A 25,812-nucleotide genomic window follows, 5' to 3' on the forward strand; every position below is an offset into this window, starting at 1 on the left:
GAAAATATTGCTAAAGCCGATGTCTAAGAGATTACTGTCTGTGTTTTCTTTTAGAAATTTTATGGTTTCATATCTTACATGTAGGTCTTTAATCCATTTTGTGTGTGGTGTAAGAAAGTGGTACGGTTTCATTCTTTTGTGTGTAGCTGTCCGTTTTCTCAAAACCACTTATTGAAGAGGTGGATCTATTTTTTGTTTTTGTTAGTTATTAATTAGTCAGATCTGTACTTTTCTGTGAGAATTAATTGACACATGGTAATATAAATTTACTTCCTTGGGTAATACAAGTTCTGTTTACAGAGACTAGTATCTTTTGGTGAATACTTAATACATTGCCAGTTCTTTTAAGCCTCTGTAAGCTTCATTTTCCCATACTTCTGTAAATAATAAGATACATTCTTGAAGCATAATGTAGGTACAACTTTTTCTGCCATGTATAAATGTTCATTACTTATAAGGTGAATATATTTTGTCTTGTATCAAAAATTGTGGATAGTAAACCTTTGTCATTGCAAAATCTTTTCAAAGGATAGGATGATGTAACTGAATTTGACATAACTGAATTTTTAAAAGTCAAATGAGTAGATATTTCATTGTAGTCAATATTAAAACATTTTAAATACTTTTAAGATTTTTTTTTCCATAAATGTCTGTAAAATATTAAAATTTTTCCCCTTTTCTGTCTAGCCACTACAAGCTTGCTTGCAGCACTTTACAGTTTTATCTGTAGCATTGTGGCAGTAGCCTTACTATATGGATTGTGTTACGGCGCTTTAAAGGTGAGCAATACATTATGGTATGATTTTGTCTTTAAGGCTATTTTTCTTTTTCTTTTTTTTTTTTTTAAGATTTTATTTGAGAGACAGAGTGAGAGAGAGAGAGAGAGAACAAGCAGGGAGGGAGGGAGCGGGAGAAGCAGGCTCCCCACTGAGCAGGGAGTCTGACATGGCGCTCAATCCCAGGATCATGACCTGAGCCGAAGGCAGACACTCAACCGACTGAGCCACCCAGGCGCCCCTAAGGCTATTTTTCTATATGAAGATTGTTTTAAATTGACTAATAGTGATTTAAGCCCCCATCCCTCCATTCTCCCTGCAGCCATTTAGCATTAATTTCCATGATCTTTGTATATTGAACATTATTCTCATTCTCATTTACTTTGAACTTAAAAGCAATTTCATGATTAACCATTATTAAAAGTAAATCCTTTTCCATGTAGTAATCATAGGTTAATTTTAGAAACAGATTATTAAAACTAGGTTGGTCTGGGGTAGAGGTGGGTATGGTAATAACAGAATATGAAATTAATTTTAGATTTTTACTTAAGAATATATATATAACTACTATTCACATCAAGATTTCTTAAAACTTATGAATACAAGTGCTGCAAGGACTGCAATTTAAGATACATTCTAGTAAAAATTAATGCGCTAAAATTCAACGTCATTATTGGCTTAGAAGGATCTGGATGAGCCTTAATTAGCTCCATTTTAAAAAGATTGCCACCAAGTTGTAAACATAAAAATTTTAAATTTCTTGTAAACAACTCTCAACCCCTATTATTATTATTACTATTATTATCATCATCATCATCATTAATGCAAGACAATCAGAGAATGATAGGGTTGAAAGGACTAAGAAAAGTGACTCATAGCATCCTTTTTTGCATCATTTATTCAGTAGCATTTAGGGAGTGTTTGCTATGTGCCCAGGACTGTGCAAAACACCATTTCCTGCTTTTAATTGCTTGTCTCTTAGCTGTGATTAATAAGTCAACTAACACTTTCAGTAGAGGATGATGAAGGCTGTGAAAATGGAGTGGTACAGGTATATAAGTTATCACCTTATTTAGCCAAAAGGGATTAAAGATAATTTTCCAAGAGGGTAGCTTTTTATCCAATATTTGACAGACAACTAGAAATCAACTAGTTGAAACATGGGATGAAGAGTCATGGAGTTGTCAAGATAGTGTGGTGTGTACAGGAAACAGCAAATAATTTGGAATTGCTGGAGGTTTGGGTGCATGAGGAAAGATGGCCTTCAGAAAGGCTGGAAAGATAAGCAGTGGCTGGATTATGAAATATTTTACCCTGAACGTATTGGGTGGAGATGGAAGACCATCATAATTTTTTTTTTTTTTGACAGACCATCAGAATATTTGAGGTAAGGTAAAGAAATGATCAGTGTTGTGTTTCAGAAAGATTACTTGGTCTCTGGTGTGAAAGGAGAATGAAATATAAGCAGGAGGGATCAGCAGTGGGGTGAGTTGCATTGCAGTCTTGAGATTATGAGGGACCTGGCTAAAATTGGATTCAGTGAATATATCTGGGGACTCTATGGATAAAGAGAGAAAAGCCAGAAGAGGGTCCAGCATGACTTCTGGGTAGGGTCTACCTTGAACAGCTGGTTAAATAGTGATACTAGTGCCTAAGATTGGAAATCTTTGAGTTTAGTGAGGAAGGTGGTTGTTTACAGATGGACACATTCATTTGATGACATTTATGGGGTATCCAGAGAAGCATAGTAGGTAGTTATATGTAGAGAGGTTTGAGGTAATGATTAAAAGATTTAGGATTCATCAACCAAATGACAGTGTAAGTAAAAGACTGCTAACCTGGCCTGACAAGAGGAAATGGATACAGATGGAACCCTGGGAAATGCAAGTATTTAAGTGATGGATAGAACAGAGTCCCCCAAAGGAAACTTCAGAGTCAGGATTGTCTGAAAAAAACTTTTTACTGAATTTGGCAGTTAACAGGTTATTGGTGACTTCAACAAAACAGCTTCTTTGGTGTTTTGGCTGAGGAAGTTAGATTATTATAAGGTTGGGTTTGAATAAATATTAAGGAAATATAAGATAGGCTTTCTAAACATGTACATAATGGGGGTTGTTTTCAGGTTTTTATTTTTTAAAAAGATTTGAGACTTGATTGCATTTAAAAGAGGAGGGGGAAACCCAGGAGGGAATTGGAGGCAAGGAGATCGAAGCTTCTCCTAGGTCCACTACCTGTAAACCATCCTAGCATACAGGAGTCGTGTTTCAAAAGTGCGAGGTTATTTGGGAGTTGAAATCATAGAAATTAACAGTGCAATAAGTTTTCTAGCCCAGTGTACAAACGGCTGTTTAACTATAATTATCTAGTAGAAGAACAGCAATTATAAAACTGCCAAATAGAACCTTGTATCCTAAGGCAGGCAGGAAGATAAGCTATTTTCCTTTTTTGTTGGTTATGGTGGTTTCATTACACTATTTTAGTTTTAGATGTCACCCATTACAGTAAATCTGCACATTTAGAACAGATTTTTATGTGCTAATGTGGAATGATTTTCAAGACAAACCATTTGTTTTTTTTCAAGATTTATTGAAGTATAATCAACAAATGAAATTATAAGATATTAAAAGTGTATGTGATGATTTGATTCGCTGTGAAAGGACTCCCCTCATCAAGTTAATACATTTACCACCTCACATATTTTTTTGTTTTGTTTTGGTGAGAGCATTTAAGTTCTTCTCTTTTAGCAAATTTTAGTTATACAATACAGTGTCATCAACCCAGAATCATTATGCTATACATTAGATCCTCAGACCTTATTCATCTTGTAAAAAATTTTTAAGTTTATTTAAATTTTTAATTGAACTATAATTGACATATATCATTATATTAGTTTCAGATGTACAACATAATTTGATATTTGTATTGTGAAGTGATCACAATAAGTCAAATTAACATTGTTCAACACACAGTTAAAAAGTTTCTTTTGTGTGTATCCTGATGAGAACTTTTAAGAACTTTCTCCTAGCAGCTTTCAAATATGCAATGCTGTCTTACTAAATACAGTCGCTATTTTCACCTTCACTCATTTCTCACCGCCCCCCTCCCCCAACCTAGGCCTTTATTGAAAGTTTGTACTCTTTTACCAACCTTTCCCTATTTCCCCCACCTCCCTGTTCCTGGCAGCCACTTTTCTATTCTGTTTCTATGAATTCGCCTTTTTCTTAAAAAAAAAAAAAAAAAAAAGTTTTCACGTATATATGATACCATGCATTATTTGTCTTTTCTCTATCCAGCTTATTTCAGTTAGCATAATGCCATCCATTTCATCCATGTTGTTACAAATGACAAGATTTCCTTCCTTTTTAAGGTTGAGTAATATTCCTTTGTGGATGTGATATATATATATGTATATATCACATTTTCGTGTGTGTGTCTTAATAAAAAGGAAGGTAATACCCTCAAAAATGGATGTTCCTTTGTGCTGCTGGTTTTTTTTTTTTTTTTTAAATACATCCAGTGGCTTGTATATACATAGAATAATGATGGAAGAATATACAAGAAATTGATAACCGTAGTTACTTCTGGGCAGTTAGATGCATTGGGAGACATTATTGCATACCTTTAGGAATTTTTTTTTTTAAATCTATTCACTAATACAGATTTTTGCATTTATTATTTATTGATTTCTGCTTTCCTTGTGCTTACTCTTTCATTTTTCCTTGAACTTTTTGGCTCAAAAGCTAAGTTTTTTTCCTACTTTACTTCATTCTAGTAATGTGTGTATACTTTCTAGGTGTTTTCATATTTTTAAGAGATTCCTAGAATTTGGGCCATTACAGAGTAAAGAGAAAATGTTCAAACCCACTACAGTGGGTAGAACAAACCCATCTTTTAATCTTTTGTAGTAGGTCAACTTCCCTTTTGTTTTCATAGTTACTGAATTTTCTCCCACTTCTGAATCAGAGTTCATTGAAAACTCAGAGGTGGTTGGATTTGTTTTGCTTTTTGTTTTTTTAGTTAGTGATTCAGTAAAGGTTGTAGTTACTATCTATTTAAATATTCATGAATTATATTAAATGTTGATTATTATAAATTCCTAGTAACTAAGTAAGTGATTTTGAGATCAATTTAAGTATGCTTTTCCTTTGTCTGAGAACAATAAAAAGTAGTGTCAAGCATTTGTCAGATAAAGGCAGGAATCTTTAGTTTTCTCCAAACACTTGTTTTGTTTTAATTGAAGAAAAATTTACATAGAGTGATATCCATGTGTCTTAATTACACAATTTGATAAGTTTTAGCAAATGCATATACCTGGGTAATACATACCCTTCTCAAGATGTAGTTCCATCACCACAAGAAATTTCCCTCGTGTTCTTTTTTCAGTCCCCCCTGTCCCAACCACTTTTACTATAGATTTGGGGTTCTTGAACTTCATATAAATGGAATCATACCTCTTTTGTAGCTGATGTATTTTGTTCAATATAACGTTTTGAGATTCATTCACAATTATGTGTTCCTTTTTATTGCAGGAAAATATCCCATTTAGTTTTAAATCGTCCCTGTTCCCATTGTATGCATATGTCAACTTCTCTGCTGTCTTAGAGGTGAACATCTGAGTTGTTTAGAGTTTAGGAATACTTTTTTTAAGACTTTATTTATTTATTTGACAGAAAGCGAGCACAAGCGAGGGGAGGGGCAGAGGGAGAGGGAGAAGCAGGCTCCACACTGAACAGGGAGCCTGATGCGGGGCTCGATTCCAGGACCTTGGGATCATGACCCAAGCCGAAGGCACACACTTAAGAGACTGAACCACCTAGACGCCCCTAGAGTTTAGGAATAGTATGAATAAAGCTGCAATGAACACACACATGTTTTAATTTTCTTGGGTAAATCCCTAGAAATGGAATTGCTAGTTTTCTGAAGCAGGACATCTTTTTATTAGTTTTAATGTTTACTAAAGTTGTGCATGTGTATCTTTCAAAGAATCAGATATTTCTACAAGACTTATCACCAGGAACAACCATCCCCTACCTCTTTATCCCTTCCTTAGAGTTACCACTTTCAATTCTTTGAGTTGATTCTTTTTTTTTTTTTAGAGTTTTTAAAAAAATTTTATTATGTTATGTTAATCACCATACATTACATCATTAGTTTTTGATGTAGGATTCCATGATTCATTGTTTGCATATAACACCCAGTGCTCCATTCAGTACGTGCCCTCTTTGACTTGATTCTTTTGGTATTTGCCTCCCAGTGTCTAAGAAACTAACTTACACTTCTTATATTTTGTCAAGTTTTATGCATTATCCATGGACTGTGCTTTATGGAAGTTGTAGGCTTAACTTTCTTTCACCTCTCACTGCACATCTCAACCACATGTGGCCTTCCTTGTCTCTCTTATATACCTGGTATGTTTCCCTTTATCATCACTGTGCAAATGCTATTCCAACATACATTTTGTTTTCTCTTTTACTTTGTTTATGTATTTCTCTCTCATTCTCAAATTCCTGTATTGTTTGACTTCCTTCTCAGTAAATCCAGACATCGGGAGCTTCAGTTCCTGGCTCCACCACTTAACTGAACAAATTACTTGAACCCTTCGCGCCCGAGTTTTCTCATCTATAAACTGGGGAGCAATAGTATATATCTCCAAGGATGATCATAAGAATTGTTTAGGAAATACTAAGCAAAGATCTAAGAATGGGGCTTGACACATAATGTTCAATATGACGATAATGATATTTTGATGTAGCCATCACAAAAAGGTCTGTATGTTGTGATGTGTAACAATTTTCAAGACTTTATTATTTAAAAAAAAAAAACAAAACAAAAAACCAAGTTGTATAATAAGCTACTATTTGGATTCCCCTTCTTGAATCCCAGAGAAAGAAGAAGGAATAGAATGCTGTTTACTCAGTGGCCATACATAAGAACTATTAACTGTTCTTTTATCAGTATTATCTACTCTTTACCAAGTACCATGCTTTTAGACTCCAGAAATATTGCAGTGAGCAGACATGACATGACATATCCACATCCACATGTTTGGTTGACTTTAGAAGCTAGCCTTTGCATTATTTATTTTGGGGAATATGCAGTTTATTATTCAAGAGCACTGAATGCCTACTGAATTTTCTGGAAGATAATGAAATAATGGCATATTATGAGCAAAGGTATCAGGATAAAAGCACAGCAATGTCTCTTCTGTTTTATCTAATGTGTTGTACCACGTGTTGCCTTTTCCCTACTCCATTATTATATATAATCAAACGTGTGCTGCACCAAGTTATTTCATTTTTCTAAAGGGAGAATGTAGTTTACCATAAGCTTAATACCACTTGAAATATGAAAGAAATTGACAGCAGCATGTATCAGAAGCAAATGTACTATCCTTAGCATATAAATAGAGCTTAGCACCAAAAGAAATCTGAAGATGATCAGAAAGTACTAAATTTAAATTTATCTGGAATAAAATACAATTAATAATATGGCTAAAAAGTTTTTGGTAAATTTAATTATCTTACTCCAAAATACTGACATAAAAGAATTATGTGATAGATGATAAATTAGATGCATATTGTTCTATGAAACTTTTTTCCCAACAGGATTCTTGGGATGGCCAGCATATTCCAGTACTTTTCTCCATTTTTTGTGGTTTATTAGTGGCAATATCCTATCATCTCAGCCGACAAAGCAGTGATCCATCTGTACTTTTGTAAGTGAAATCAATTGTTACTGAATTAAATTTAAATAAGTTCGCATTTCTTTCAAATTTAACTTTCAATATCTGTTTTCCCACTGCCTTGTCAGAGTGCTGTTGACTTAATCTATATTAGGTTTCAAATATATTAACATTGGATCATTCTAACCAGTTTGGCTGGGAATATTTGTTAGCATTTTCTCTCCTAAAAATATTAAAAATATATTTTAATAAAAATATTCTCCTGGTATGCTTATTTATAGCATTGTAAACTCTTTAGACATTATCATTTGCTAATGATTAAATATACTTGGAATGCTTATCTTTTTTTTTTTAAAGATTTATTTTAGAGAGCAAGCGAATGAGCGTGCATGCATGATTGGGAGGGGTAGAGGGAGAGAGAATCTCAAGCAGACTCCTCGCTGAGTGTGGGAGCCCAATGTGGAATTTGATCTCAGGACCCTGAGGTCAGGACCTGAGCAGAAACCTAGAGTTGAACACTTAACCGACTGCACCACCCAGTCACCCCTGAATACTTGATTTTTTATCATAAACTTCATTTGTCATTTGAAGTACTGGTTTTCAGGTTATGAATGTGTTCTTTATTAATTATTTTTCTTTCTTTTTCTATTTTAATTTAAAGCTCTTTGGTGCAATCCAAGATTTTTCCAAAAACAGAAGAGAAAAATCCAGAAGACCCTCTGTCTGAAGTAAAAGATCCACTGCCTGAAAAACTTAGAAATTCTGTTGTAAGTTTTAGCTTTTTACAATCACCTGAAAGATGTAAATTTTATTTTATTTTATTTTTTTAAATTTTATTATGTTATGTTAGTCACCATACAATACATCATTACTTTTTGATGTGGTGATCCATGATCCGTTGTTTTCGTATAACACCCAGTGCTCCATGCAGTACGTGCCTTCCTTAATACCCATCACTGGGCTAACCAATCGCCCCTCCCCCCTCCCCTCTAAAACCCTGTTTGTTTCTCAGAGTCCATAGTCTCTCATGGTTCATCTCTCCCTCCAATTCCCCACCCCCTTCATTTTTCCCTTCCTTCTCCTAGTGTCCTCCATGCTATTCCTTATGTTTCACAAATAAGTGAAACCATATGATAATTGACTTTCTCTGCTTGACTTATTTCACTTAGCATAATCTCCTCCAGTCCCATCCATGTTGATGTAAAAGTTGGGTATTCATCCTTTCTGATGGCTGAGTAATGTTCCATTGCATATATGGACCACATCTTCTTTATCCATTCATCTGTTGGAGGGCATCTCAGCTCTTTCCACAGTTTGGCTATTGTGGACATTGCTGCTATGAACATTGGGGTGCATATGGCCCTTCTTTTCACTACATCTGTGTCTTTGGGGTAAATACCCCGGAGTGCAATTGCTGGGTCATAGGGTAGCTCTATTTTTAATTTTTTGAGGCACCTCCACACTGTTTTCCAAAGTGGCTGTACCAACTTGCATTCCCACCAACAGTGTGAGAGGGTTCCCCTTTCTCCACAACCTCTCCAACATTTGTTGTTTCTTTCCCTGTCCATTTTTGCCATTCTAACTGGTGTAAGGTGGTATCTCAGTGTGGTTTTGATTTGGATTTCCCTGATGGCTAATGATGATGAACATTTTTTCATGTGTCTGTTAGCCATTTGTATGTCTTCTTCAGAGAAGTGTCTTTTCATATCTTCTGCCCACTTTTTGACTTGATTATTTGTTTTTTGGGTGTTGAGTTTGAGAAGTTCTTTACAGATCTTGGATACCAGCCCTTTATCTGTAGTGTCATTTGCAAATATCTTCTCCCATTCTGTGGGTTGCCTCTTTGTTTTATTGACTGTTTCTTTTGCTGTGCAGAAGCTTTTTATCTTGATGAAGTCCCAAAAGTTCATTTTTGCTTTTGTTTCACTAGCTTTTGGAGATGTATCTTGAAAGAAGTTGCTGTGGCCGATGTCAAAGAGGTTACTGCCTATGTTCTCCTCTAGGATTTTGATGGATTCCTGTCTCACATTGAGGTCTTTCATCCACTTTGAGTTTATCTTTGTGAATGGTGTTAGAGAATGGTCGAGTTTCATTCTTCTGCATGTGGCTGTCCAATTTTCCCAGCACCATTTATTGAAGAGACTGTCTTTTTTCCGTTGCATGTTTTTTCCTGCTTTGTCAAAGATTATTTGACCATAGAGTTGAGGGTCCATATCTGGGTTCCCTGTTCTGTTCCATTGGTCTATATGTCTGTTTTTGTGCCAGTACCATGCTGTCTTGGTGATCACAGCTTTGTAATATAGCTTGAAATCGGGCAATGTGATGCCCCCAGCTTTGTTTTTCTTTTTCAACATTTCCTTGGCGATTCGGGGTCTTTTCTGATTCCATACAAATTTTAGGATTGTTTGTTCCAGCACTTTGAAAAATGTCATTGGAATTTTGATCGGGATGGCATTGAAGGTATAGATTGCCCTGGGTAGCATAGACATTTTAACAATGTTTATTCTTCCAATCCATGAGCATGGAATATTTTTCCATCTTTTTGTGTCTTCTTCAGTTTCTTTCATGAGTGTTTTGTAGTTCCTAGAGTATAGATCCTTTAACTCTTTGGTTAGGTTTATTCCAAGGTATCTTATGGTTTTGGGTGCTATTGTAAATGGAATCGTTTCTCTAATTTCTCTTTCTACAGTTGCGTTATTAGTGTATAAGAAAGCAGCTGATTTCTGTGCATTGATTTTGTATCCTGCCACATTAGTGAATTGCTGTATGAGTTCTAGTAATTTGGGGGTGGAGTCTTTTGGGTTTTGCACATAAAGTATCATGTCATCTGTGAAAAGAGAGAGTTTGACTTCTTCTTTGCCAATTTGAATACCTTTTATTTCTTTTTGTTGTCTGATTGCTGTTGCTAGAACTTCTAATACTATGTTGAACAATAGTGGCGAGAGTGGGCATCTTTGACGTGTTCCTGATCTTAAGGGAAAGGCTCTCAGCTTTTCCCCATTGAGGATGATATTCCCTGTGGGTTTTTCATAGATGGATTTTATGAACTTGAGGAATGTTCCCTCTATCCCTATACTCTGAAGAGTTTTAATCAGGAAAGGATGTTGTATTTTGTCAAATGCTTTTTCTGCATCAATTCAGAGGACCATATGGTTCTTCTCCCTCCTCTTATTAATGTGTTCTACATTGATTGATTTGCGAATGTTGAACCACCCTTGCATCCCCGGGGGTAAATCCCACTTGGTCGTGGTGGATGATCCTTTTAATGTATTGTTGGATCCTATTAGCTAGGATTTTGTTGAGGATTTTGGAATCCATATTCATCAGGGATATCAGTCTGAAATTCTCCTTTTTGATGGGGTCTTTGCCTGGTTTGGGGCTTAAGGTAATGCTGGCCTCATAGAATGAGTTTGGAAGTTTTCCTTCTGTTTCTATTTTTGAAACAGCTTCAGTAGAGTAGGTATTATTTCTTCTTTGAATGTTTGGTAGAATTCCCCAGGGAATTCATCAGGCCCTGGACTCTTGTTTTTTGGGAGGTTTTTGATCACTGCTTCAATCTTACCTGTTATTGACCTTTTCAGGTTGTCAGTTTCTTCCTGTTTCAATCTTGGCAGCTTATAGGTTTCCAGGAAGGCCTCCATTTCATCCAGATTGCTCAGTTTATTGGCATATAGTTGTTGATAATAATTTCTAATAATTGTTTCTATTTCCTTGGTGTTGGTCGTGATCTCTCCCCTTTCATTCATAATTTTATTAATTTGGGTCCTTTCTCTTTTCTTTTTGGATAAGTCTGGCCAGTGGTTTATCGATCTTATTCTTTCAAAGAACCAACTTCTAGTTTCGTTGATCTGACCTACTGTGTTTCTGGTTTCTAATTCATTGATTTCTGCTCTAATTTTAATTATTTCTCTTCTAATGCGTGGCTTAGGCATCGTTTGTTGCTTTTTCTCTAGTTCTTTAAGGTGTAGAGTTAGTTGGTGAATTCAGGATTTTTCTATTTTTTTGAGTGAGGCTTGGATGGCTATGTATTTCCCCCTTAGGAGCGCCTTTGCAGTATCCCATAGGTTTTGGACCGATGTGTTTTCATTCTCATTGATTTCCATGAATTAAGTTTTTCTTTGATTTCCTGGTTGACCCAAACATTCTTGAGCAGAGTGGTCTTTAGCTTCCAAGTGTTTGAATTTCTGCCAAATTTTTTCTTGTGATTGAGTTCCAGTTTTAAAGCATTGTGGTCTGAGAATATGCAGGGGTTAATCTCAATCTTTTGCTATCGGTTGAGACCTGATTTGTGACCCAGTATGTGGTCTATTCTGGAGAAAGTTCCATGTGCGCTCGAGAAGAATGAGTATTCTGTTGTTTTAGGGTGGAATGTTCTGTATATATCTATGAGGTCCATCTGGTCCAGTGTATCATTCAAAGCTCTTGTTTCCTTGTTGATTTTCTGCTTAGATGATCTGTCCATTGCTGAGAGTGGAGTATTGAGGTCTCCTACAATTAACGTATTGTTATCAATATGACTCTTTATTTTGGTTAACAGTTGGCTTATATAGATGGCTGCTCCCGTGTTGGGGGCATAGATATTTACAATTGTTAGATCTTCTTGTTGGATAGACCCTTTAAGAATGATATAATGTCCTTCTGTGTCTCTAATTACAGACTTTAGTTTAAAATTTAATTTGTCTGATATAAGAATTGCTACCCCAGCTTTCTTTTGAAGTCCGCTGGCATGGAAGATGGATCTCCATCCCTTCACTTTCAGTCTGGATGTATCTTTAGGTTCAAAATGAGTCTCTTGTAGGCAGCATATGGGTGGGTCCTGTCTTTTTATCCAGTCTGCAACCCTATGCCATTTTATGGGAACGTTTAGGCCATTCACATTGAGAGTGATTATTGAAAGATATGAATTAATTGTTATCATGTTGCCTGTGAAGACATTGTTTTTATTGATTGTCCCTGTAAATTTCTGTTGTATATCACTCTTGGGGTCTTTCTCCTTTTATAGAACCCCCCGTTAATATTTCTTGCAGGGCCGGCTTAGTGGTCACATACTCTTTCAGTTTCTGCCGGTCGTGGAAGCTCTGCATTTCTCCATCCATTCTAAATGAAAGCCTTGCTGGATAAAGTATTCTTGGCTGCATGTTCTTCTCATTTAGTACCCTGAATATGTCTTGCCAGGCCTTTCTGGCTTGCCAGGTCTCTGTGGATGGGTCTGACGTTATTCTGATGTTCCTCCCTCTGTACGTAAGGAATCTCTTCCCCCTAACTGCCCTTAAGATGGTTTCCTTGGGGGCACCTGGGTGGCTCAGTAGTTAAGTGTCTGCCTTCAGCTCAGGTCATGATCCCAGGGTCCTGGGATCGAGTCCCACATTGGGCTCCCTGCTCTGCGGGAAGCCTGCTTCTCCTTCTCCCACTCCCCCTGCTTGTGTTCCTGCTCTCGCTATGTCTCTGTCAAATAAATAAATAAAATCTTTTAAAAAAAAAAAAAAAGATGGTTTTCTTGGTTCTAAGATTTGCAAGTTTTACTATTACATGCCGGGGTGTTGGCCTGTTTTCCTTGATCTTGGGAGGGGTCCTCTCTCCCTCTAGGACGCGAATGTTTGTTTCATTCCCCAGATTAGGGAAGTTCTCAGCTACGATTTGCTCAAATACATCTTCTAGTCCTCTCTCTCTCTCCACTCCCTCCGGGATTCCAATTATTCTGACATTGGAATGCTTGATGGTGTCACTTATTTCTCTGATTCTATTTTCATGGATTCTGAGTTGTTTTTCCCTGGCCTCCTCTTTTCTCTTTTTATCTATTATATTGTCTTCCAGGTCGCTTATTCGTTCTTCTGCCTCAGTTACCCTAGCTGTTAGATTATCTAGATTGGATTGGATCTCATTGATAGCATTTTTAAGTTCTGCCAATTCAGCTTTCATTTCTGCCCTTAGAGACTCTATGTTGCCATTAATTGATTTCTCCATTCTAGCCATTGTCCTCACAATTGCTAGCCTGAATTCCATCTCCGACATCTTGGTTATATCTGCATCCATTTGTAAATCTGAAGCATAAGTCATAATCTCTGAGTCTTTTCTATTTTGGGGGCTCCTCCTCCTAGTCATTCTGTTGATGGGTGTTTGAGGGAATGTATAGAGTCCAAATTATTGACCAGAACCCAAGCAAGATGCACCTGTTTTCTTGGGACCGTAGGGTTGCTGGCCTCTTGTTTTCCCAGCCTGTGTTCTGCGGGAGGGGCCTTCCGCACTGTTACTCAGGCAACCCTGTTTGGGCGGAGTTGCCCTGCCCCCCTGTGGCGGGGGATGGGCTCAGCGGGAATCAGTTTTTGGGGCTTTTGTTCTCTGGCGGCTTTCCCTGGTGGCTTTCCGTGTCACTTCCGCGAGTCAGATCAGAAGAGACCGTTTCCAACCCTCTGCCTCAGAGCAGAGAGATCGCAGTCTTTTCTTCAGTGAGCTCTCCAGGCCACACCGTCTCCGTTTCTGTCTGTGCTGCTATAAACTGCAGCGTCCTGGGTTGTGCGCCCCTCCGCAGCGCTCCTAGTCCTGCCTCCAGGTCAGGGCACGTCTCTGCCCTTTGTGCTTCTGAAACCACCAGCCGCTCCCAGTTCGCGAGCGCGACCCCGCCGCTCTGGGTTTCCGCCCCGGGGGCTGCCCTAAAGTCCTTTCCCCGCCGCTAGCAGTCTGCCAGTCTGTGCCCCGTCCCCAGCGCGCAAGGCTCTCGCTCACCCGTGGTGTAGGATCCCCACGGCCAGGTACCCTCCCGCTGCCGTTTATCCTCCGATATCTGCCCGTGGAATCAGGGCTCCCCGCTTCGTACCTCAAAACCAACCGCCTTTGATATTCTGCTTATAGAGATCCAGATCTTCTTCCATCTCAGGCTGGTTTCGTGGGTGCTCAGAGTGATCTGGTAGATATCCAGCTCAATTCTGGGGACCAGTTATGGTCCCCTACTCCTCCGCCATCTTTCCCCTCTCCTCCTAAAAGATGTAAATTTTAAACAGTTCATCATTTTATATAAGGAAGGCCTTTGTAATTGGGGAAAATGTATGTACAAGTGTATATTGTTGACTGCCTTTATGTCACATTTTAACCTGTTAAATGCTCATTCTTCAAAGGTTGTTTCTATGTAAAAGAGTATGCTAAACATTCATTTTCAGATTAGGTGAAATGAAGTAATTTCATTGTTTATAGAATTCTTAATCCCATTCAATTTAAACTAGGATTTGAAAGATGCATATTTTAACATAAATTAGATTTTGTTGTTATTGTTCTTGTTGATAAAAACTATGTCCTTGTAAACATCTGCTAGTCTTCTAGTGTGTTTTATTCCTCTAGTACCATCTGAAAAGTATATGTGTGTTTATTTTTCAGATTGAAGGAGAGAGCAGTTATCTGTACTAATTTAATATGTTTAAGAAAATGTAGTAATTTAAAAATTTTCTAGTTTAGTGAATTCAATATTGTCTGTATTCTTTTAGTAATTACTTGAAAAATGAATTTTATAGATTCATATCTGCTTTATGGAACAAAGCATAAAACATTTTTTTCTAAGTTATTTTAGATTATTTCTACTTGTGAAAAACTGAATTTATATAGGTCTTGAATTAGTTATAGTATTTACCTTTACTGAACTTGAGCTGCTCACATATTCTCAGAAACTTTAGAAATACAAAACTGTTTCAGGATAGCATTCAAACAATTTTTTCTGACTTTAGTTTCCATGTTAGCAAAGGACATTTCATGTTAAATGTAGTAAGATATTTCTGAATCTAGCTTAAAATTAGCATAAATCTGCGGGTCAGTTGATGACCAGTCAAGATATTGAGACGTTTCTGGTTTACTGCAACCACTAAAAGAATCAAAATCCAGTAAGTAAAATAAGACATGCAGTTTCAACATTTTAAAATATCAATGAAAATGTAACTTCGTTATCCAAAAGAGTATCCTCTGTAACTGATACAATGACTTAAGTACCTCATTTCCTTTTCCCATATGTAAAAATCAAACTTACAGATCAATGGGAGAAAAAGTCTTCATTCTAAAAGGCTTTGTTATAGGGGCACCTGGCTGGCTCAATCAGTAGAGCATAGGACTCGGTGTCAGGGTTGTGAGTTTGAGCCCCATGTTGGGTGTAGAGATTATGTAAAAAATAAAATCTTTTAAAATAAAATAAATAAAATACTGTTTTAGTATGTTATACAGTGTGTAGAACTAGTTTCATTTCCTTGGTATTATAGTGTCAAACCAGAATATCAGGAAATTGGGGAAGAAAAAACTTATAGCCAATTATTATATGTAAGAACTCTCTAGAAGAATAGGATCGATGAAAAATTATTACTTTGTCAGTGGGAATGAAAGAAATACATATTTTTAAATTTTATGTAACTGTTGGATAATTCTGTTTTGTTCCACAGAGTGAGCGTTTACAGTCTGACCTAGTAGTATGCATCGTAATTGGTGTGCTATATTTTGCTATTCATGTAAGCACAGTGTTCACAGTATTGCAGGTAAAGAATCATTTTGATCTTTTGATTGGGGGAAATAACTGTTTAGACTCATTTTTTTTATTTGATTGTAATATTTGTCCATAATGCTGAAATTTATGACTTTTCGTTTATTCAGTTTTAACAACAAATATTTATTTTTTCATGGTTTCTCTGGGTCATGAATCTGATTGTAGCTTAGCTAGATGATCCCAGTTCGGGCTGTGTTTGATGCTGCAGTCATATGGGGCTGCCATCAACCAAGGCTGTTAGCAGGCCTTAGTTCTTTGCCGACCATTGGCCAGAGATCTGAATTCCTCTCCATATGGCCCTCGCCATAGGCTGCTTTGAGTATCCACACAAAATGGCAGCTGGGTTTCCCCAGAGCCAGTGGTCCTAGAGAGAGAAAGCCCAAGACAGAAGCTGCAGTCTTTTATAATTGATGTTAGATGTGACATACCACCACTTCTTCTGTACCTATTGATCATAAGGGCAACCCTGGTACAAGTTTTGGAAAAGCCACATAAGAAAGCAGTGTTAACTGTTGACAAATGTTTGGTTCTTAGATTCAGAAATTGACTTTGCTATTTTTAAGTAGAAAATTGAACTGACAAATTAGAAGTTCTGTGGGTCTCAAAATCACTTTTAATTTTCCTAATTTTATTCTTCTTTTAGCCTGCTCTCAAGTATGTGTTGTATGCATTGGTCGGCTTTGTGGGTTTTGTAACCCATTATGTGCTGCCTCAACTCAGAAAACAGCTACCATGGCACTGCTTCTCCCACCCTCTGCTGAAGACAGTGGAGTACAATCAGTACGAAGTTCGGAGTAAGTATTTCGTTTACTCTGCTCTTTTTTTTTTTTTTATTTAAAGATTTTATTTATTTATTTGACAGAGAGAGACACAGCGAGAGAGGGAACACAAGCAGGGGGAATGGGAGAGGGAGAAGCAGGCTTCCCGCGGAGCAGGGAGCCTGATGCGGGGCTCGATCCCCGGACCCCGGGATCATGACCTGAGCCGAAGGCAGACGCTTAACGACTGAGCCACCCAGGCGCCCCTCTGCTCTTTTTAATATTACGGATTTTTTTTTTAAACTTTAGCAGATGACGGTTAAATAAGTATCAAGTAACACTTTGGCTTGTGTTTGTTATACTTAGATTTGAAGTTGTAATGAGTCAAACCTTTTGCAGGATGCTTTAATTTCAGTTGAAGTATAAATGTCAGTGCCACAATGCTAACTTCCACAAAATAAAATTACTTCCTTTCTATATTGTTCTTCACAGACCTCATTGATGAATCCCGTGCATGTCTGTGGCTTCTCTTTCCAGTCCTTACCCGTTACCTGATTTTTCTTTTCTATGTATAGGCACTCCAGTTCTCCTCAAGACTTCTATTTGAAATATTTTTAGCTCAAAGCATAGGAGGAATAGAGAGAACTTTGTTCCTGTTTCCACCAGTGACACTATTTCCTACTAGAGAAGGGTATAAGAGTAGATCAGATGAAAAGAAGTTTAAAACACTTGTAATTGTTCTTACTTATTCAGATTTGGGATAAAGTATAAAATGACTCAAAAAGAGGTAGAAGTCCAGTCCATTTTAAATCCTGACTTGTCTTTCCTGTCATAAGTAGTTGGTCTTTGTTCATTGGCCCCATGACCTGTGATATACCATACTTCCTCATTTTAGAGAAATAATAAAAGTTCATAACTATGTCATCATTTATTATATATCTGTGATTAAACAAGCCAATGGTTTTTCCTAAAACTTTTTCTTCAGTTAGTGAATTATGATAGTAAATTCTTCAATTGTTTGGAGATAATTTAACTTGTTTAGAGAACTCTGAAGCTTTTAAAAGCTTTCTGTATCAAACTTGACTATGCATTCTCAAAGCAAATTTCCTGGGCCTTTTAGTAAAATTGCTTAGAGCATTCTTTTGAAAGGACTCGCTTTTTCTGAGCAGTCGGCCTCAGCAGTGGGCTTGAAATATTCAGTAAACTATGTCATATGTAGATGTGCTATCATCCAGGCTTTGTTGTTTCATCTATAGTACACAGGCACAGTAGATTTAGCATCATTCTGAAGGGCCTGAGGATTTTTGGAATAGTAAATGAGCACTGACTTCCACTTAAAGTTACCAGCTGTGTTAGCCCCTAACAAGAGAATCAGCCTGGCCTTTGGAGCTTTGAAGCCGCTGTCCACTTCTCTCTAGCTATGAAAGTCCCAGATGGCATCTTCTTCCAAAAGAAGGCTATTTAGTCTACACTGAAAATCTGCAGCCACCTTCATAAATGATCTTAGCTAGATCTTCTGGATAACTTGCTGCAGCTTCTCCATCAGCACTTGCTGCTTCACCTTGCACTTTGATGTGGAGATGGCTTCTTTCCTTAAACATCGTGACCCAACCTCTGCTAGCTTCAGACTTTTCTTCTGCAGCTTCCTCACCTCTCTCAGCCTTCACAGAATTGAAGAGAGTTAGGGCCTTGCTCTAGATTAGGTTTTGGCTTAAGGGAATGTAGCTGGTTTGATTTTCTGTGCAGACCACAAAAACTCTCGCCATATCAGCAGTAAGACTGTTCCACTTTCTTATCATTTGTGTGTTCACTGGAGCAGCACTTTTAATTTCCTTTAAGAACTTCCCCTTTGCAATTACAGCTTGGCTAATGTTTGGCACAAGAGGCCTAGGTTTTGGCCTATCTTGGCTTTTATTTTTTATTTTATTTTATTTTTATTTTTTAAAGATTTTATTTATTTATTTGAGAGAGAGCACACAAGTGGGGGGCAGAGGCAGAAGGAAGGGGAGGCGCAGACTCCTTGCTGAGCAGGGAACCCAACGCGGGGCTCGATCCCAGGACCCTGGGATCATCACCTGAGCCGAAGGCAGACACTTAACCAACTGAGCCACCCAGGTGCTCTTATCTTGGCTTTTAACATGCCTTCCTCATTAGGCTTAATCATTTCCAGCTTTTGATTTAAAATGAGAGATGTGCAATTCTTCCTTTCACTTGAACACTTGTAAGTGGCCATTGTAGAGTTATTAATTGGCCTAATTTCAATCTCAGGGAAGAGCGAAGCCCGAAAGGAGGGAGAGGTATGGGGAAACAGCTGGTCAGCAGAGCAGTCAGACCACATACATTATTGGTTAAGTTTGCCATCTTATATCGGTGCAGTTCATGTTATCCCAAAGCAGATACAACAGTAGCATCAAAGATCACTGATCATAGATCACCATAACAAATATAATGAAAAAATTTTAAATATTGCAAGGATTACCAAAATATGACAGACATGAAGTGAGCAACTGCTGTTGGAAAATGGTGCTGATAGACTTATTCAACACAGGGTTTCCATAAAACTTCAATTTGTAAAAAATGCAGTATCTGGAAAGTGGAATAAAGTAAAGCACAATAAAATGAGGTATGCCTATATTTTATACATTAGATGATGTGATCTTCTTATATTGCATTGTTAGATGCAGCCACTGTGATGTGGTTTGAGAAACTTCATGTGTGGCTTCTTTTTGTGGAGAAGAATATCATCTATCCGTTGATTGTTCTCAATGAACTTAGTAACAGTGCAGAGACAATTGCTAGCCCAAAAAAACTGGATACAGAGTAAGTACAATACTCCTCTCATCTATGTTTAACTGCTAGGGGCTGTCATAAGCAATGTCCTAAGACATTGATCAAGTAGCAAATAATTGTCTCTTTGGTGCAATGCAGTATGAGATAAAAAAAAATTCAGGTGAAATTGTGTCTTTAACTTCCCTTGCTTGAATATCTGTTTCTGCTCTTGTGTATCACTACTCCAGACATCTTATTCTCAACTAATATTTTATGAGAGGACATTTATTAAATAAAGTTAATTTTTAATATTAGATGGTAAGTTTGAGAGATGTCTGTTTTTGTGTATTGTGTAAATCAGGCTATATAGGTGGTCACTTGCCTGTGTAGTCATCCTATAAGCCTACCCACTAGGCTAGGTACATGTTGGGTAAGCCTTAATACATGTTTTTTATATGCTAAATGCTATTAATATTAAAGCAATAAAAATATCCAGAAACTGGAGAACCATATATTAGAATTGCAATACTGTTACTTATTTTTTTTAAACATGCTTATTTATATAAAGGAATAAGAATCATATTACATATTGTTAAAAGGAAATACTGTAATAGTTTATTTTAGGATGCGATTTGCCTAGCTGTATAAATCATTTTCAGAAGTTTACATTTGATATATTTTGTAAGCATAGTTAATGAAATGGTGATTTTTCTGAAGTTAGTAGATTTTTCTGAAGTTCTCAGTCATTGATGAGTTTTGCTTTCTTTATATCATAGATTAGGTGCTTTAATGATCACCATTGCTGGTCTGAAGTTGCTACGATCCTCTTTTAGCAGCCCTACATATCAGTATGTCACAGTCATCTTTACTGTGCTCTTTTTCAAAATTGACTATGAAGCATTTTCAGAGACCATGCTGTTGGATCTCTTCTTCATGTCCATACTCTTCAACAAGGTAATTTATTACTGAAAGGAATATCCCTATCTGTAAAAAGTATTATCTTCCTGACTAATACACTGTTTAGTGAGGATTCTACTTGCATTTCATTTGCTTCATTATCTTTTAAGTAATACCTTTCTTCAATCAACCAGTTATTTTAGGAGCATTTTAGAATCCCTAAACAATGCTAGTCGCTGTGATCCATAAAAGACATATTTCTTGCTATAGGTAGGAAGATAAGATTAAGTTATATAGAAAAATTAGAGAAACACCATTAGCTATGTATTTTTAAATATATAGGATCTTCCAAAAGTGGGTGTGGTTTTGAATAATTCTAGAAATAGACATGGTAATAATGGAACTGGGCTGTGGGCTGCTGGATAGATGGAGGGAGGAAATAACCTGATAGCTGAATGAAGATGATAGATACTGAGGCCAGTGAGGCCGTGTGGGAGGAATCAGAACTGGTTTGATGTTGACATTTGCAGAATACTCTGAAAATTATGAAATGTTTCTAAGATTTATTATCCACCCGTAATAGAAGTACTTTTAGTCCTTTTGCAAATGAGATGGCAAAACCTGGGTCTTCTGCCTGCCTTTCTAAGAATCTTTTTGCTGAACCATACTACCTTTCTAAATGAAATAGGTTGTGAGTCAGATTATAAGTTAAATTGAGCTTAGATTTCATGTTAACACTGACCACATACAAAGGACTTTGACATATATTATCCCATTTGATAGGTAACAGAGAGCTGAAGCATATGACAGCTATAAAACACAATGAAAGCCCAATTTTAGGCAAGTTAGCCTGGTCAGCCACATTTGGGATGAATTGGGGAAGAGAGAACCTAAAGGTACGGAGAAAGTTTAAGAGACTGTGACAGTAATTTAGATGTGATAGAGGTCTAACCTAGGATGGGAACATGGAAACCATTAATGGAATGGTTACAAATGGAAAACCATTAATCTGAACAAGGTTTTAGTGATAGTCAATTTCAAAATATTGGGCTTAATATTGTACTAAGTAGTTTCTAAAATACTGCAGTGTTATATTTGTTCAATCACTAATTTGTATGCATTTTTATCATTTATTTCCTCTTCTAGTGAGCATGGCTAACCAAAGGAGGAAGCCAGAAAGTTAATCAAAGAATTGTTTGTATAAGGAAGCATGTGGTTTCTCACAAATTTAAATATTTAGGTTGGAAATTGTATGGCGTCTTATACTGGTTGGGAAAAAAGTGAAAGTTTCAATAAAATAGAAACCCATCTCTGAAATAGACTTAATTTGCATTAGTTTGGATTTTCTTCATACTTTCGTTTGTTAAGCAAATTGTCCTTCAGAGCATACAATGCTCCAGGACTGTTCTAGATGCTTAGGCTACATCAGTGAGCACATAGGGAAAGCTCTGCCCTTAAGGACTTTGCATTTTGTAAGGTTAGCTGATAGAACTTAACAATGGTAGTAAGCAAGTAATTTTCAAGGGATCTCTAGATATATTGTTTAAGATATCATTGTAAGATGCACCACCAATTAAATAATCTTACAAGAAAAAATTACTATGAATGTGTACAAAAGTGCTTTTACCCACTAACCACTTATCTTTGTAATTGCATATCATTTTTTCTTCAACATTACAGTCAAAATTTGAGTTCAGTCTGGTTCACATTTAGAATCTGAAGTTTTCTGAAGTACTGCTTTTAGGCAGTTATAATGGCATCTTGATAATATAAATGCTGCTTTTACTTCTGTCATCCTGATCACATCCTGATCAAGGATTACCTGATCATAATTTTGAATCATGGCAAAGAATGCAGGAGTTCATCTGCATTTTGTAATTGGTTGAAGTTGTAATTTCTTTTTTAAATTGGAAGTTAAACAGGTTCATTTGCAATTAGTTGAACAATTTAAATATGAGCTGTTTAGTGCCCGAATTACGGCACCGAATTAGTTTGAACCTCTTGCCCCTAAGATCCTGTGTCTGTTTTGTGAGTTGGGTCTTGCACTGCCTGACCTACAGAGGCAATTTTGTGCAAATACAATCATTCTGTTTCAGTGTTGAAGACATGTTCAACAACAAAACAAATCATAATTTACAGAAAATTAAAATGTGTGTTGTGTTTCCATTGACAATCACAATTGAGATGAAGAACAGTTGCCTGATACGCACTACTAAGTCCTTAGGCAGACAGGCAGTGACAGCCGTGTTACAACTTTATTTCCTGCCTGGCTGCTTTCAGATTTCTTTTGACATTGCATTTAAAACATACTCAGTTTTCAAAGCACTAAACTTGGGGAAAATGTGTCCTGGAATAAAAATATGTATGAATTTCTTAAGCTTTATAAACATCTAGATTTCCTACCTTTCTATGTTTCGCTTGTAGTAGTAGTAATATAACCAATAGAGGGCATAGAGTTTTTTAAACAGATGAAACACAAGTCCATAAGTCAGCTAGCTGTCTGCACTTAAATATATATTCAGTGTTTTGGCAGTTGACACGTCTTTTCCTTTTATGCAAATGGCAAATAATTTCAATGCCATTTTCCTATCAGAAAAACAATACATTTCAGCGGTCTTTCATTTTCTAATTGAAGTATCTGATGATAAGTTTTTTACTGATTGTTTTTCTTTTTCTCCTACAGCTTTGGGAACTCCTTTATAAATTGCAGTTTGTATACACTTACATTGCCCCATGGCAGATTACATGGGGCTCTGCTTTCCATGCTTTTGCTCAGCCCTTTGCAGTGCCCCGTATCCTTCTAATAAAAGTTATATAAGAAAGGGCAGTCACATCCTTAATGTGAATGTTGGTTTGTAGGCATAACCTTTTATAGGCATAGAATATAGATTACTAGGTGGTAAATTGTCAAATATTCTCAGTCCTTTGAGTCCCTATATGTACCTATTTTGATTGTTTAACTTGTATTAACATCTGTGACCCACAGATCATCTGAACATGAGGACAGTATTAAGATTTTATAATTAAGTAATGCTGATTTAAAATTTTATGTTTACATATGTAAGCATTAAAGTCTAGGAATTTTTAAATACAAAATGTTTAGAAATATTTTTAAATGAATGAAAGTACAAACATTTTTCATAATCATATGATTGTAATTGAACTATGTTTAAAATTTTCTATTCTCATTGTTTCTTAAAAGTACTGCCTAAGTAAAAGTAAAGGTTAGTGACCACATTGATGTTGAAAAGCAGACTTTTTGTATCTATAAATTTTAGTTTGATCTTTTGGAAAATTAAACCCAAGCATATTTATTCAAAGTTAATGTATGGACTTTTACCAAATACATATTAGCAAATATTTATTTGACTCCCTTCAAAGCATCATGCCAGGGTGTACTTTTCCTGGCTGTGTCTTTCTGCTTGTACCCCTTTATATTGTCCAAGGACACCCTCTTTCGTGTTCCTCTGATGAACCACATTGTTCTCATTGCTGTAAGCACAGTATGTTTGTGAGATGTATTTGTGTGTGTGTATGTGTGTGTGCGCATACACGTGCGCTCACTCAAATGAATGTTAAAAATCCTTAACCAGTTTTTTCATAGATTCAGCCATGTTGTTTGTTCAGGCTGCTGTATCTGCCTTTTTTTCTACTCCACTAAATCCCTTTCTGGGAAGTGCAATATTCATCACTTCTTATGTTCGACCTGTGAAATTCTGGGAGAGAGACTATAAGTGAGTACAATAAAACATTTGAAAGCCGATTTTATCTATTCTTTAATAATAAAAACTATCAACAGAATTATTATAATAATTTTTTGTGTTAAAATATTTTGCTAAAACTATTATAAATACTCTTAAAGTTTCAAAATCATATAAAATTAGAAGAGTCAGAATAACTACTGTATATTTTTCTCTGCCAGTTTTTCTAAGATTTTTTTAAAACCTAGTTTTTGTTGAATATACTCATTTTTCTGTCTTTTTTCTTTTAATGCTATTTCTTTGAGTTGGTTCCACATTAATACTACTCTGAAACTTTATGCTATACAATGTTATTTCATTATAGCAGTCATAATTATCTCATAGTTTTCTTAGAAATAGCTATTTGCGGAGCTAAATTTTCTATAGATTATTTCTGGTTTTTCAAGAGAATAATTTTTTAATGACTATCTTTGTGCATAAAGTATTTTCTCCATTTAGATTTAGTTCCTTTGGCTAAATGTTTTCATCTGATGCCTGCTAACTACCCTTGCATGTAATCTCTCCAAATTTCTTTCTTTCTTTTTTTCTTTTTTTTTAATTTAAGAAAGATTATTCAAAAGGGGAATTACTGAGTCATGGAGCCTAAACATATTAAGGCTTTTAACATGTATTAACATATTGATTCAGAAAGAGCTTATATTACTTTTTAATTCTACAGGCCATCTCCTTGACTGCTTCTTTTCTTTCTATACTTTTACACGTTAGCGTATATAATAAGTGAAAGTAGTAGTCTCACCTTTTACACAATGGACTAGCTTGGGGATTTGAAGCTTTTGCTCTGGTCTTTTATCTAAAACCATACATGGTGTTTCTCTTTTATGAATTTCAGTGTTATTTATATTCTCTTCTTCTCAGCTAACTTAAATTGAGCCCAAAATAATGTCTGTGGCGACAGTTTTGGTCTCAGGACCCCTTTACTCTCTTCACAGTTATTAAAGTCTCCAACGAGTTTTTGTTGATACAGGTTTTATCTACAGATAGTTACTGTATTAGAAGTCAACACTCAGAAAAATTCAAATGTTTATTAATTAGTTTAAAAATAGCAACAATAAATCCATTATGTGTAAATATAAATAATATTTTTGTAATGAAAATTACTATGTTTTCCACATCACCAAAAATAATCAGTGAGAAGAGTGTCACTGTTTTTGTAGTTCTATAAATCTCTTTAGTGTCTGGCTCAGTAAAAGACAGCTGGATTCTCCTGTCTGCTTCTGCAGCCAATCTGTTGTTGCAATATGTTGTTTTAGTTGAAGTATATGAAGAAAATCTGGCCTCATACAGACACATAGTTAGAAAAGAAAGAAGTATTGTAATAGCCTTTTTAGACAATTGTGGATATTTTTCTTTGATCCTTCACTAAAAGTTGACACATGGTAGTTCCTAAAAATTAGTTGCAGTATAGAGTCTAAAACCATATCTATTGTTGGGGAAGAAGAATTTCCTCTGCCTTTCAAGGTCCTTCCAGTTCAACTAAGAATCAAATTGACATGAGACAGATAAACAGGAGAAAATCAAATTTAATGTGCACATATGGGGAATTCACACAGACATGGAAATTCCAAAGACAGGTAACATGATGCTTCTGTGAATTAAGGAGAGGGGTAAGGGTCTTAGGATACAAAGGGGAGAAAGATCATTAGCAAGAAAGTGAAAG

At 36.2% G+C, this 25,812-nt stretch overlaps 1 protein-coding gene across 3 annotated transcripts in view; it reads left to right on the top strand.

Annotated features, from left to right (window-relative positions):
• Positions 1-25,812, top strand: part of PCNX1 (pecanex 1) — a 166,278-nt gene that overhangs the window by 102,862 nt on the left and 37,604 nt on the right. For all 3 annotated transcript variants that reach the window (XM_036107274.2, XM_036107276.2, XM_036107280.2), the window contains 9 exons: positions 688-779; positions 7,382-7,491; positions 8,120-8,225; positions 15,870-15,962; positions 16,614-16,764; positions 19,407-19,548; positions 20,274-20,451; positions 23,078-23,186; positions 23,999-24,128. In XM_036107274.2, the coding sequence (XP_035963167.2) occupies positions 688-779; positions 7,382-7,491; positions 8,120-8,225; positions 15,870-15,962; positions 16,614-16,764; positions 19,407-19,548; positions 20,274-20,451; positions 23,078-23,186; positions 23,999-24,128 (1,111 nt within the window). The remainder of the gene's footprint in view (positions 1-687; positions 780-7,381; positions 7,492-8,119; positions 8,226-15,869; positions 15,963-16,613; positions 16,765-19,406; positions 19,549-20,273; positions 20,452-23,077; positions 23,187-23,998; positions 24,129-25,812) is intronic.

This window comes from Halichoerus grypus, chromosome 8 (genome assembly GCF_964656455.1).
Source record: "Halichoerus grypus chromosome 8, mHalGry1.hap1.1, whole genome shotgun sequence".
Classification (NCBI taxonomy): domain Eukaryota; kingdom Metazoa; phylum Chordata; class Mammalia; order Carnivora; family Phocidae; genus Halichoerus; species Halichoerus grypus.